At 39.0% G+C, this 15636-nt stretch overlaps 1 protein-coding gene and 1 pseudogene across 2 annotated transcripts in view; both read left to right on the forward strand.

The window, feature by feature from the left end:
* MAP7 (microtubule associated protein 7) overlaps positions 1 to 15636 on the forward strand; it is a 210459-nt gene that overhangs the window by 136004 nt on the left and 58819 nt on the right. For both annotated transcript variants that reach the window (XM_030928974.1, XM_030928975.1), the window contains exon 3: positions 6472 to 6549. In XM_030928974.1, coding sequence (XP_030784834.1) covers positions 6472 to 6549 — 78 coding nt within the window. The remainder of the gene's footprint in view (positions 1 to 6471; positions 6550 to 15636) is intronic.
* On the forward strand, positions 9540 to 10483 carry LOC104675011 (annotated as a pseudogene).

Raw genomic sequence — 15636 nt, forward strand, 5'->3', positions numbered from 1 at the left:
CACTTAAAGCCAGGAGGCAGAGGTTGCAGTGAGCTGAGATCCGCCACTGTACTCTAGCCTGGGCAATAGAGCGAGACTCTGTCTCAAAAAACAAACAAACAAAAAAGCACATTACGGAAGTGCCTCATGGTGTTTTAGAACTATGAGCACACTATGTTCTGCATTATCCTGGAAGGACTATTGCTCTCAAATGTGAATACTTGAACCCAGACCAAAACAGACAGTTTGTAAAGTTACAGATCTGTCCACATCTACTAATTCCTGAAGAAGTGGGAGGTGGTTCATCAGAACTCCAGCTGCCTCCAAATGATTAATAGTTTGACTTCCTTAGAAAACTGCGTGTTTTCATGGACCTGAGAAAAGCAGATACCCAAATTCATTAAAAATCCCTCTGAATTCCTATCCCTTTGCTGTCCCCCAACAGAAGTCTTTAAAAGAGCCACTGAAACTTTATTTTGTCTTATTGTTTATAAGTAAATTGCCCTCATAGAGGAGTACATGACTTCGAATCTTCCAGCCCTTCTCTGATGCTACACCGTGCAATTGTAATGACTGTAGCTGCCATGGTGCATGGATGGGCACAGGACTGAGTTAGAGCTCGGGTTTTATGCCCTCGCTCTGACACATGTCCTTGCTATCTTCATTAGTCATATCTATTTCTCTGAGTTTTTTCATTTGAAGAAGAGGCATAGTAACTCTTCATTGAATAAATAAATGCTTGGCTAACTCATAGTGTTATTGGGAAGAATAAAGTGATAATATGTGAAAGTGCTTCATAAAGTACAAATTGCTAACAGAAATACAGAAGTATTTACTGTAGAAATAGTAGTTGTTACATACGAGTCAAGGTCTAGTGAGTTCTTGTAAAAGCCTTGTCAACTTTGAGAGCTCCTTAGTAGCATGACCATACTATCAGATGTGTGTAAAGCAATCCAGGTTTATGCATATTATCAAACACAGAATTTTAATGGCACTCCCTTTCACCCTTAACAGTGCCCCAGGTTAGGTGTCACCCCACACTTGAACCATCATAGGTAGGAAGTTGAATGTGGAGTGCAACTGTGATCTTACTTAAGCCTAAGTTCTATTCCTCTTAAAGCCTTTTTCCTTGTGTGAATTGGTAACTTAATTTTATTCTAACCATATTAGATCCATTGGGAAACAGTATAGAATATACATTATTTTATTTTATTTCAAGACAGGGTCTTACTCTGCCGCCCAGGCTGGAGTGCAGTGGTGTAATTAGGGCTCACTGTAACCTGGATCTCTCAGGCTCAAGCGATCCTGTCACCTCAGCCTCCTGAGTAGCTGGGACCACAAGCATGTGCCATCACTCCTGGCTAATGTTTTTTTATTTCTGGTGGAGATGAGGTCTCCCTTTTTCAAATGAGCCTGGGTTGGTCTCAAGCTGCTGGACTCAAGCAATCCTCCTGCCTTGGCCTCCCAAAGTGTTGGGATTACAGGAGTGAGCCACTGTGCCTGACTTATATATAATTTTTTTTTTTTTTTTTTTTTTTTTTTTGAGACAGAGTCTCGTCTTGTCACCCAGGCTGGAGTGCAGTGGTGCGATCTCGGCTCACTGCAACCTCCGCCTCCCGACTTCAAGCGATTCTCCTGCCTCAGCCTCCCAAGTAGCTTTGATAACAGGCATTCACCACCGTGCCTGGCTAATTTTTGTATTTTTAGTAGAGACAGGGTTTCACCATGTTGCCCAGGCTGGTCTTGAACTCCTGACCTCAAGTGATTCGTCTGCCTCGGCCTCCCAAAGTGCTGGGATTGCAGGTGTGAGTCACCGTGCCTGGCTGACCTATACATAATTTTAAAGTATTTTCTATACCTTTTGTTTCAGGGAAAAATAATGTGGGGGTGGAAATGAGAAGGGAGGCAATGAATTATAGGAAATTCACTATTTACTGGAATTATTTAATTGTATTTTTTTGAAAACCTACCTTTAAAGATAAATTTTTATCAGTTTTTAGTTATTAAAACTAAAATTTAAATTTCTAGCATTTAAATAGTTTACTGTGTTATCAGCTACAAGATTGTTCTTAGTTTTTCCCATTAGTGCATCTTAATAGAAGTTTAAAGGCTCTGAGGGTTAGCTAAGGTTGCTCATCATTCATTCATTCATTCAACAAATACTTACTGAATATCCTTTTCTGCCACATGCAGCCCTAGGCATTGAGAATGCAGCGGGGAAGAAAACAGACAAGTCTCTGTTCCTCCCCAGCCCCATGCACAGCCATCTTTAACCTGCCACAGGTGTTAATGACATTCTAGCACCCAAGAGACTTTCGTATTAATGGGAACAGAAGGATGGAAACAACCTGCACTGAATAACTTTTTCACTCTACAATTCAGTATTTTCTAATGCCAGGTTTCCAAACCAACCAAAATCATCTAGTATATCACAACTACTATGCATCTTGAGCTTCAGAAATGTTACATTTCTTTACTTCCTCAAATCTATTTCCAGATAGATAGTAATTATTTCAGCACTAATGTTGATGGACAGCCAGGAACTACTGCATTGGCCTATTTACAGCATTTAATTGTATAAAAGTTTGGTTTTTTACATATTATCTTACCAAACAGGATGCAGTTTGTTACATGTTAAGAATATAATTTTCATATGAAACGATAGCATAGAAATCAGGGAAAAACTAGCACTTCTTGCACTGTTTTCAGAATATACATTCAAAAGGCACTTCGCAGGGGGAAGCATTACGTTGCATAATCGGGCATTGCCTCATTACTGCAGGAGCACCAGTTATTACTATGACTTGGGGCTGTCAGGGTTGGTGTGGGTTGCCGGGGGTGGCATATGTCCCATATGTTATTAAAGCCTTATTTTCAAAATTTTGTATGAAATTTAGCATGTACTTAAAAGTAAGCTAGACATGTCACGTACTTAATATTGAAATATTGTATAACAGAATTTGTCAGTGGAATTTTAAAAGTAATTAAACTATCTGTTTTACAGACTTTCCATAATGTGCTCATATGACTTTTACAACGTTGATTTTCAACTTTTATAATTAAATAAAAGTTTTTATGACGCTGGGTGCAGCAGTTTATGCCTATAATCCCAGCACTGTGGGAGGCTGAGGCGAGAGGATTGCTTGAAGTCGGGAGTTCAAGACCAGGCTTAGCAACATAGTAAGAGCCCATCTCTACAAAAAAAAAAAAAAAAAAATTAATTAGCCGAGGTCGGACATGCTGGCTCACGCTTGCAATCCCAGCACTTTGGGAGGCTGGTGGATGATCAGAGGTCAGGAGTTTGAGACCAGCCTGACCAACATGGTTAAACCCTATCTGTCCTAAAAATACAATAGCTGGGCCTAGTGGCACATGCCTGTAATCTCAGCTACTTGGGAGGTGGAGGCAGTAGAATCGCTTAAACCCAGGAGGCAGAGGTTGCAGTGAGCCGAGATCGCGCCTCCCAAGAGCGAGGAAACTCCGTCTCAAAAATTAGCTGGGCGTGGTGGCGCACCTCTGTAGTCCTGGCTACTTGGGAGGCGGAGGCAGGAGAATCGCTTAAACCCAGGAGGCAGAGGTTGCAGTGAGCTGAGATCGCGCCATTGCACTCCAGCCTGGGGAGGAAGAGTGAGGAAACTCCGTCTCAAAAAAAAAAAAAAAAAAAAAATTAGCTGATTGTGGTTGTCCACACTTGTAGTCCCAGCTACTTGGGAGGCTGAGGTAAGAGGATGGCTTGAGCCAGGGAGATTGAGGCTGCAGTGAGCCGTGATCATACCACTGCACTCCAGCCTGGGTGACAGAGCAAGATCCTGTTTAAAAAAAAAAAAAAAAAAAAGGTTTTCATGAGTGAGTAAACCTCATATTATTTAAGGAGTATTAAAGTGATAAGTAATTGTTAGAGGTCTTTCTTTTAACTTCATCTTGACTTTTATCCCGAGTTCTTTCTTTAAAATACCATTTTACTATGGCCACCATTTTCTTTCAGAAAAACAAATGACAGCAAAAACTTCCTGTGGATAGCCCTTAATAAATTGCCTGAGAGGGTCTTCATGTCCACCTCCATTTTTTTGTTTCCAAATTAAACCTTCAGGGCCAGGAGCCATATTTTCCTACATGAAAAGTATGTAGAAGTACATAAATGATTAGGAAATCTGAAAAATATCATAGTGGGCTATTGAGGGCGTCCATTTAACCAATTTTTAAAAACCGTCCACTAGTCTTGTTCATCATCCACACTGCCTGGTTTATGCAGGCTCCTAAGGGATGTCTTTACTGTTTTTATTTTCTTTAAATGTACAAATTCTGTAAAGTTTAAGAGACATTTGGCAGCCTCGGCAACATGGCAAAACCCCGTCTCTACAAAAAATACAAAAATTAGCCAGGTGTGGTGGTGCACACCTGTGGTCTCAGCTACTCAGGAGACTGAGGTGGGAGGATTCACTTGAACCCAGGAGGTCAAGGCTGCAGTGAGCCATGATTTGTGCCACAGCAGTCCTGCCTGGACAACACAAGACTCTGTCTCAAAAGTAAAAAACAAAAAAAGACATTTGGGATGCAGACCTTTAAGTTTATTGCCAAAGCACTAGTATTTCTCTCTACTGTAATTTTTTTTTTTTTTTTTTTTTTTTTTTTTCTGAGATGGTGTCTCACTCTGTCGCCCAGACTGGAGTGCAGTGACATGTGATTTCAACTCAATGCAACATCCGTCTCCCAGGTTCAAGCAATTTTCCTGCTTCAGCCCTGTGAGTAGCTGGGACTACAGGCATGTGCTACCATGCCCAGCTAATTTTTGTATTTTTTAGTAGAGATGGGGTTTTGCCATGTTGGCCAGGCTGGTCTTGAACTCCTGACCTCAGGTGATTCACCCACATCGGCCTCCCAAAGTGCTGGGATTACAGGTGTGAGCCACTGCACCCAGTTTGTCTCTACTGTATTATTATAGTAGATTCCCATTTTTAACATGAGATTCTAAAAATGTCAATGTCAATTCTTTTTTCTTTTTTTGGAGACGGAGTCTTGCTCTGTTGCCCAGGCTGGAGTGCAATGGCGCGATCTTGGTTCCCTGTAACTTCCACCTCCCAAGTTCAAGCCATTCTCCTGCCTCAGCCTCCTGAATGGGCGGGACTACAGGTGCACACTGCCACATTTGGTTAATTTTTTGTATTTTGTAGTAGAGACAGGGTTTCACCATGTTGCCCAGGCTGGTCTTGAACTCCTGAACTCAGGCAGTCCACCCACTCAGCCTCCCAAAGTGCTAGGATTACGGGCGTGAGCCACTGCACACAGCCTGTCAACATCAATTCTAATGTCAGCTTAGTAAAGAGAAAAAGAAACCTAATTTTGAGCATGAGCATCATGATGATCATTTTTATTATTTTGTTTTTATATGGCAGCAGAGTGAGCCTGTAAATGTAGCCCTCTGCTGCAGAACCCCTCTTCTCCACCCATGTCTCACTCAGAGTATAATGCAAAGCCCTCACCTTAACCATAAGCCCCGTCACTTATTCATCTCACTCTGTTCCAGTCACTCAGATCTCCCTGTTGTTTCTGGAACACATTAGATACTTGCAACCTCAGGGACTTGGCACTTACTTTCTATAGAACGTCATTATCACAGTAAGGCCTTCCTTGGGCTCCATCTGAAAAATTAAACATCCTTTTCCTGACATGTCATAATCCCCTTCGTTTCTTTGTTGTCTCCTTAACGTTTATCTCAGTCTAATATTCTCTGTATTTTTCTCCTTTTTCATTCTATGTATAGTACTTATTTATCTTCTTTGTCAGATTTTTTCCCAAGTAGAATATAAATCCCACGAAGTCTCAGGTTTTTGTCTTTTTTGGTGACTGCTGTCTTTTCAGTATACAGAACAGTGCCTGGAGCACATAGTAGATGTTCAGTGATTCACTGGGACATACACACTACACACTCCACTAACAGTCATTATAATAATGCGAAATAGGCTCTATTGGATCGTCATTTTACAGGTAATAAATCAAAGTATACCTCATAACTTGAGACTTAGAGAGGTGGGTAAGTACCTTGGCCGGCGAGTGATGGGGCAGAAACTGAATGCATGTCTGTTGGACTCGAGCACTTCACCTCTAACTGGCAAACATTTGTTCAATATAAAGCCACTTAAGGATTCTGTTGGTCGTTAAGGAACAGACTTTTTAAAGTGTAAAAATAATAGAAGTTTGGTAGCTTAGGAACACAAAACATCATTTATATTGTTTGATGAAAATAGCCAAAAGGCTGTAGTTAATGTCATGATTTACATGATGTTTTCAAATAGAGGAAAAATGCTTGGAAGTCCTTAGAAAACTTGTAATAACTGAGTGGATCACTGTAACTCTAGTCACATGTACTTATTGTTGTAAAGTGTAGCAATATTTTATTCTTCAAATTTACTGGATATTTATCAATGTGTATTTTTTCTTTTTCTTTTTTTTTAATCCACTCTTCATCTCATGTTTTTTTAATGTCGTTTTCAGACCCTCCGCCTGTGTTACGTGTTGATGACCGGCAGCGGCTGGCCCGGGAGCGACGTGAGGAACGGGAGAAACAGCTAGGTACCCCAGGCCCTGTGTCCATGGCCCGGATTTGAATGGATGTCGCTGTAATACCATGGTCTCTTGCATACCTTTATGAATTTTGCAGGTGGATTATGAAGCAGAATTTAGGATGTGATGATATAATATAAACATAGGGCTAAGTTTTAAGTAACAATAAACGCTAGCCTATGGATTCGGGTAATTTTTTTTTTTTTTTTTTTGCAATCACAGTTTAATGTGGCACTGGAGGAAAAGTATATATGAGTGGAGTGATGGTACAGCTTACATTTTGCTACCGAGAAAATGCAAGGACAGTAAACATATGGTTCTTTTTTACATGAAAAGTTATGAGATTATACACTGCCAGGGCACTTAACTGCCTTCTCTGTTAAAATTATGCTGCCATTGAACTTATAGACAGGTGCTACCAGGCTGCTGCCAGGAAAAGCATGTGCTGAGGTGTCTGATTTTTCTCTTATTACCTAAGGACCTTGTGAAAGGTTAGCAACTGCAATATTTGTCATATAATCACTGGAACCTGGATCACAGGACTATCTTTACAGGAAGCTGAGACTAGAGCACTTAGAGATTGTACAGCCATTGTCTTCTAGAATACTGGGCAAGGAAGCAGGTGCCAACCCCTCCTTTACTTTGACGTCCATTTATGTAAACTTGCTAAAACAGGTTACTCTCTTGAAATTACCTGAACAATGTACCTTGAAAAGATTAAGTGCCTGGTCAGCATGTGTGTGTACAGAGTGCCTGGGTATTCTAAAACTAGACTGACAGGATATCAAATTTTTCCCAGCGGATGACCTGTAACTTCTTAAAGTTGTACTGCATTTTGTAAGAGTTAATGTTTCAACTGGGGACTCAGCCCCTGTATCTCATCCCTTTATTATTCTTATTCCAAAGCCTAAATTTGTGAAATGTACTGGAAGTTGGTTTTCAAAAGTCTTTTGCTATTGTTTACATTCTTTCAACTCAGACTTGTTTCTGTCCCTTGCCGTAATGGCCATATGAGGTCATTTATTTTGCTTCTGAGGTTTTTTAGGCACAGATTTCAATGGCTTACTGGAAGTGAACATACTCTGCTGTTTTTCTGTGCCTAGAATTTCCTCCCTGGCCTGACAGGTTCCCTGCAGGCAGGTAGGTTCTTGGGAGCAGGCTGTCTGTGGTCACCAGGGCTCTTCCTCCTGTGAATATGCCCATTGCTCTCTAGTAAGGTTGCTTTGACAAGCAAACCAGAACTGAGAGAGGGTGAAGGCAGAGCTGCTGAAACTGGAAGATGAGTAAAAATAAGAAGCTGACTACTGTTTTAGGGTGGCTGTTATTTACACTCTGTTTTCAAGTCCATGCATGTGTCCTTTTCCACTTCTATCCCATCAGGTCTCACACTTGGAGATCTCTTTAGTTATAGTGTGGATTCATATCTGCTTGAATAGAAGGAGTTCCATAGGTCAGGAAATAATTCCTTTATGGTTAAATCACATTGTGAATTAGCTTTTCCATACTTAACTCACACCTTTCCATTTGGGTTTCTTTGTCTTACAAAACCAAGCATTAGTTTTTTGTGGAAAGCATGAATATGCTGCTGGTGAAACAAAAATGACTTTACTTATACTATAGAGGTGTAAGACTTAAAACTTTGAGCTTGCAGTTCTCCCTAAAAGTTGCCTACCTTTGTATATTGAGTGACTAGATTTTTTCTTAAGATGTAATGCTATATTTCAATTCATATTGATAACACAGGACATGACTCATTAGTTTATATATTCAAACACTGTATGTGCCATATATTGTATTTAAAAGATGACAAAAAGATGTATAAAGGTTGACACCCAACCCTCTAGAGCTAGGTATAGTCTAGTGGAAGGCAGATGAATAAATAGCAACTATTAACATCACAGCACAGTGCATCCACTGTGAATGGGTGTGCGCCAGGGGCATTGAGAGCCTGTAAAAGTGCCTACCCCAGCCTAGCTCTGCGAGGTGCCACCCAAGTTCCCAACTAAAGGACGAAAGGAGCCATTCAAAGGGATAGAAAAGCAGGCATTATAGAACAATATGCAAGAACAGGTGGGAAAAAGGCATTTGCTGAGAGACCCAACATGCTTTTCAGATTATTATATGGTTATATGTTATATATATTATATTATATTTAGATGATTGTATTATTCTATTATAGCTTAACTTTTTTGGTGAGCCAATATGTGATATACATAGTTTCTGTCTTCTCTCTCTCTCTCTTTGAAATGGGATCTTGTTATGTTGCCCTGGCTGGAGTGCAATAGCTGTTCACAGGTGTGATCACAGTGCACTACATCCTTGACCTCCTTGGCTCCAGTGATCCTCAGCCTCTTTAGTAGCTGGCATTACAGACTCACGTCACCACACCTGGCATTTTTCTCTTTATTCTTACCCCTGCCATGTTAAATATAATTTTAAAAAATTCGATCTCATTTCTTTTTTCAATTGTCAGAGTCATAATTGTAAGGAAAATATATCCATTCTAATTTTTTTCTTTGCACTAATTTTATTTTCTTTATATTTTAGAGCAGTGCCTTTTTGCCTATGTTTTTTTCCATTTAAACCATCATAGTTGGAAGTAAGTCTTGAGAGGCTGCCTTCAATCTTCATAAATACAGAAATGAGCATATATGCAAATATACGTGCATATATTATATACATTTGTATAAGAGCCACTTAAAAATCTAATTTCAGGTGTGCCTTAGAGTACGTGAGGGTGATTTCTAAAAAATCGTCAGTACCAGTGGTAGCGCGGGGACTGGCTGGGAAGCAGGCGGTTGAGTGTGTCCTGTGTGGATGCGGATGCTGCCCGAAGCCGGGTGGAGGAGAGCTAAAGCTAAGGTGTTCTCGTGAAGTTCTGACTTTCCAGGGAATCCTTCTGTTTGATTATTAAATGTCTATTATAGGACTTTGGGTGATCAGCCCATGACCTAGACCTCTAGACAAAATAAAACAGGGAAAATTTGCTAGAATCAAGAATGATGAATCTATGTTCAGTTGGAGTCCAGCTTCGTACTACAAATAAGTGCCATAAAACCTACTATACTCGTCACACAGGTTTTAAGACTTTACAAGAATTGTCATCAAATGATATGCTTTTACTTCAACTTAGAACTGGAATGACACTTTCTGGGAACAATACAATTTGCTTTCATCCAGTAAAAATTTATATTGACAGATTTGAGGATTTACAGAAGTCATGTTGTGACCCATGTAACATACACAAAAAATTAGCCAAAAAAAATTTGCACGTAATTGACTTAGATGATGCCCCTTTTCTGAGTGCAAAATTCGGAAGACAGCTTGTACCTGGTTGGAAGCTTTGTCCAAAATGCACACAGATAATCAATGGAAGTGTGGATGTTGCTACTGAAGACCGCCAGAAAAGGAAACCTGAGTCAGATGGAAGAACTGCTAAAGCTTTGAGGTCACTACAATTTACAAATCCAGGAAGGCAAACTGAATTTGCTCCAGAAACTGGTAAAAAAGAAAAAAGAAGGCTTACAAAAAATGCAACCGCTGGTTCAGACAGACAAGTGATACCAGCAAAGAGTAAGGTCTATGATAGCCAAGGTCTCCTGATTTTTAGTGGGATGGACCTCTGTGACTGCCTCAATGAAGATTGCTTAGGATGTTTCTATGCTTGTCCTGCCTGTGCTTCTACCAAGTATGGAGCTGAATGCCACTGTGACCGCAAGTGGCTGTATGAGCAAATTGAAATTGAAGGAGGAGAAATAATTCATAATAAACATGCTGGATAATCTGTGCTACCAAACTATGGGGCCTTTAAAGGTCATTATTTCTAAAATTCTGTTACTCTAAGATACATTTTAAGCTTGATTGTCATATGACAAAGATTTTAAAACCACCTCAGTGTGCCCTAATTTTTCATCTTGGGTGCTTTAAGATTCACTATTTGATATAAATTCAGAAAGGCTATTTTTCAGCCTATTAAGCCTATCTGGATCAATATAAACAAGTAGGGTGTAGGCAGTCCTCTATTTGCATGTTTCCCATGGGCACAAATTTCAGTGACCTAGATTTAGTTTAAACACCAGTTTCCTTACCAGGAAGGAAAGGAAACTGGTAAGGAAACTGTTGTTAAAATCTAGGTTAAAATTTTAGTTAGCACAGTATAACTCTGAGTAATTACATGAAGTACAAACTTCTCTGCTAGTTCTTCAGTCTACAGACTGCTATGTAAATAACAGATATCCTTCATGATTAATGACTAGTCATGTTGACTACTTTCAGATTCTTGCAGTGGTTTGTCCCTGTGTATCTGTTATTCAGTTCTCTTACAGCAGAGCATGTAGTTATGCTGTCTCTTTGTCATCCACTTGACATTTTATAGAAGTGAACACTCAAAAGAACTGGCCAACAAAGATGAAAGTGCAGCAAAGCAATGAAAAATGATAACACTGGAAGTGAAATTTTAATCAAACATAAATGAATTTGTAGAAGAAGCCACCGACCATGGGAATATTGTTCTTGCTGGTGTGCATTCATAGGAGCTTAATGAAGGCAAACTTATCAACACAAATAAGAAAAGTGATCGCAATAAAGACAAATATGTCCCAGAGGAAGTGATGGTTAAAAAAAAAAAAAACTTTACATTAAAGGATATTTAATGTGAATATAGAAATATTTCACAACATTGAAAGCACAAGCAATAAAAGAGTGGAAGCTGACCCAAACTTAAAAGAAGTATGAGTTTGCCATGAACATAAAAGATGCTTACTCGGTATCATAAGTTACTGGCCAGAATAAAAGGCAAGCTGTATTCAAACTACTTCGTTTTTACAATGAAATAAAACACTTTAGTTCTATTTCTAATGTTTTAAATTACAGTGTACTAAATATTTTAAAACATTTTTGCATTTTTTTCCTACATTTATAACTGATCTTAAGAATGTTTAATATTTTAGCAGAATCTTAAAGGTCATGGAACAATCATCATTTTCCCCATTGATTATTAAGATTTCAAGGCCGTTTTATGGTCCCACAGTACCACGCGAAATGAGGATCACTTGTAGCTGGGAACAATGCTTGCTTCAGGGAAAACTGATTTTGATAGAACCGACTAGTTGAGTATTAAACTGTTTTGGAAATAATTTATATATCTAAGTGCTGAGATATATTTCTCTTCTCCCCACTTATTCAAATAAAAGTTTTAATACTGTAAAAAAAAAAAAAACTTCAGTACCAAAAAAATATCAATGGGCACACTTGATCAACTCTCTGTAAACTGTGTTTTAACAGAAGCTATGACAGCAGCAGTGGAAATTTTTTTTTAAAGAAAAAAAGTTTAAAAGCGGCCACTTAATATTAAGGAAATCTTTGAACTGTGCTTAATTAAAAAAAAAAAACAGTTGGTAATGTCAACTCTTACTGACTTTCAAACTTTTAAGTTTTCAAGTTAAAAAAAATTGGACACCATTCCACAAATGCTGGCAAAGCAAAGTTTAAAATGAATAGCCAGTGAGATTGGTTCTTTACTGTTGGATGTAGGTTGAAATTAACATTGAAATCATTGGAGATTGTTTTGAGAGAGGGAGAATAAAGGTCTGATTATTTTGTTATTAGTGGTATGGCATGTTTGTACTATTTTGCAAACAGAAAGGACCTATTAATAATTTTCCGTGGGTTAAATCTCTGAGTCATGCTTTGATGCTTTTATAGTAGGATTATGTTATGTGGCCTGCTCTTTCCACATTATCCTTCAGTTTTTCACAAAATCAGGCATAATTCTTCATGTATGAGATTATTCTGTCAGTTTTGTTGAGTACTTTTACTCTGAAAGCTTTATTTTTCTTCGTGGAAAAGTCTCTAACCACCCTATTCTGTCTGATTCTATCCCCTCAAATTCTGTCTCTTGACTTCTGCATCTTTTTCACTATCTCTCGTCTAAGCTTTAATTTTGTGTTTTCCAAGGGTGGGGTGGTGAATCTCATTTGTTCTCACAGGTTCACTCTCCTCTTTAAATATGGATTCCACATTTCCAGCTACTCATAAGGCAGTAGATGCCTGCCTGTTTCTCGAAACTCTACTTCTATACAACTAAATTGTTCATTTTCTTTCATTCCAAAACTGACTCATCCTGGTAATTTCTGTGTCCCAATTAATTGCACCAATTTTTTTTTTTTTTGGCCCCAAGACATTATTTATTTCAGTCATTTTTGATGCTTCTGCTAGAGACGCTAGGTTCTTTCTGACTAGCAGCTTAGCTATTAGATCTTTTGCAGAATAAAACATTCTCTCTTCCTTGGCTGGCCCAATACTGTACACTGACTAGTCTCCATCCTGACATATTGGGCCACTTGTAGCTACCCAGTTGTCAGTCTGGGCTCAGCCTAGTTCTCTAACTGGAGCTTCAACTATCTACTATCAACTAGCCTAGTAGGTAGGTAGAAGTTGACATACTCTAACCCTGAATCCATCTAGTCAGAAATCTAGCAGACTCTTATTTCAGATAAGAGTCTATGCCATTATATCAGCTGCCTCTGCCATTATCCTAGTTCAACTGCCCTGTTGTTCTTTATACTCCTAGCACTGTGTCACAATTAGTGCCAGTACTTCTCTTTTAAGGGCTTCCTAGGAAATCTCCTTTTGGAAATGTATCATCCTTTCACTATATACTATATCTTGTATAACTATCACATTTTAGTTCACATTCTACTGCTCTTTTATATACTACTAAATTTTTATCTATTTAGATTTTCTATCTCTGGCTGTATGTATTTTAAGCTTCCAAAGAATATGACTGTGGTCTCTAATTCTTTGTGTCCCAATACATGGCACAGTGCTAAGTGTAAAACAAGCACATAATAAATATTTGCCGATTTTCCTTACTCTATAATCTTCAGTGAAATAATAGCAATAATGATGAACAGTATTTATTGAGCACTAACTATGGGCCAGGCAGTGTTCTAAACACTCCACTATGTATAATCCCTTTTAGTAACAAATTAGCACAGTGGTTGTGCTTTTTATTGTGTGAGTCTGCCATAATTGGCAATGTAAGTTTTTTAATAGAATGTCACTTACTGTATTTTTAGAATACATTGTGATGAGTTAGCCAAAGGAAGTAATGGAGAGGATCTCAGAAAAATGGAATAGTTAATGGGACCGTTTCGTTTTTCTGCCCTATTACCCTTTTTTGTTGTTGTTGTTTGTTTGTTTGTTTTTTGATACAGTCTTGCTCTGTCACCTAGCCAGGAGTGCAGTGGCGTGATCTCGGCTCACTGCAACTTCTACCTTCCAGGTTCAAGCAGTTCTCATGCCTCAGCCTCCCAAGTAGCTGGGATTATAGTCATGTGCTACCACGCCCAGCTAATTTTTGTATTTTTAGTGGAGATGGGATTTTGCCACATTGGTCAGGCTGGTCTGATTTTCCTGGCCTCAAGGGATTTGCCCGCCTTGACCTCCCAAAGTCCTGGGATTACAGACGTGAGCCACCACACCCAGCCCCTATTAGCTTTTTAAGCATGATTTTAGTATGTACAGGATCACCACAGTCCATGTTAAAATTCCTCCACTAGTGGTGATGCTGTTAAGTAGAGAGAGATCCTTGTGCTTTATTTATGGGTGATGGAGTTTTCAGAAGTTTCAGGAGTTGGACAGGTATCCAGTTGTCATGGAGAAAGAGTTATTCTCCTTCCTTATAGAAGTATTCATAAGATGCATAGGTGCTATGTTGACTCGCATTCGACAGAGGTTAAAATGTAAGTGTTGGAGCAGATTCTGAGATCTGCTTTGAGAAAACTTTATGGCATTGATCAGTTACTATCATTTGAGTCCATTAAGAGTAATTCTGTCTTTATGAACTTAGAATCGATCCTGGTTACCGATTTCTCTTCAGAAACCATTGTTAGAACCAGAGTATATAGAATTTATGCAACAATATAAATTTTTTATTCAGAGAGCTTAAAATAAAAGTAATCCCCCTCCCTTTGTGTGATTTTATGTGTTAATTCAGTCATATTTAATGCGTACATAGTATTGAGCTGGGGATTCTGGAGTATTGAAGTGAAAAGAATAAATTTTCTAACCTCCTGGAATTTATATTCCAAGTGGGGAGTAAGATAATAGAAAATCAAACAAGATTACCTAGCATCTTAGCTGAAATTTCCCACACATCCCATAACCAATCCGTCAGCAAATACTCTTTGTTGTACCCTCAGAACATACGCAGAACGTAACTACTTCTCACAACCACCACTGCTGCCACCGTGGCCCAAGACAGCTAGATCTTTCACGTGGATTCTGCAATAGGCTCCCAACCGGTGTCCTCATTTCCTCCTCCTCCCACAGAGTCTGTTAACATAGCAGCCAGAGTGACCCAGTTGCAATATGGCCTGCCAGGCCTGACCCTGCTCCAGACCTTCCAAGTCTTTCCATCTCACGTATAGTAGAAGTCAGAACCCTTACCATGGTTCAACCCTGCTACCTGCTAACGTCCTCTCCTTTGCCCTCTGTCCTCCAGCCATGCTGGCTTCTTGCTGTTTCTTAAACATAACAGCCAAATGCACTCCACCTGGAGTGTTTTTCCTGAGAAATCCACATAGTTCATTCCCTCTCCTCCTACAGATTTCATTAAACACCACCTTCTCAGCAAGGTCTTCTCCTACCATCTTACTCAAATTTTCAGCTCCCTCCAACCAAACCTTCTTTATTTTTCTCCCTAGTTCTGTCAACATCTAAGCATGTGGATATATTACTTATTTGTTGATTATCTGTCAGCACCCCTGGAACATAAGCTCTGGAAGGGAAAAGATTTGTGTCTTTTTTTTTTCATTTCTGTAGCTTAGTATCTAGAACAGCTTGGCACGTAGTCAATGTGCAACAACTGTTTGTTTAATGTAAAGTGGAGATTAATGCAGGAGGTATTGCAAATTAGTTAAAATGTTACTAAATTATTATGTAATACCTGCCCTTATGATAGTTCAAACAGGTATTAAATTCTTATTAGTAATCATTTTCTCAGGTGAACAAAAATACAGAGATAATCTAGTAACATAGTCCTTAAATTTTCCTATGGATCTGTCCTATTATCTGCGGATAATCTATTAGGAT

The sequence above is a fragment of the Rhinopithecus roxellana genome, chromosome 4 (genome assembly GCF_007565055.1).
Source record: "Rhinopithecus roxellana isolate Shanxi Qingling chromosome 4, ASM756505v1, whole genome shotgun sequence".
NCBI classification, from domain to species: domain Eukaryota; kingdom Metazoa; phylum Chordata; class Mammalia; order Primates; family Cercopithecidae; genus Rhinopithecus; species Rhinopithecus roxellana.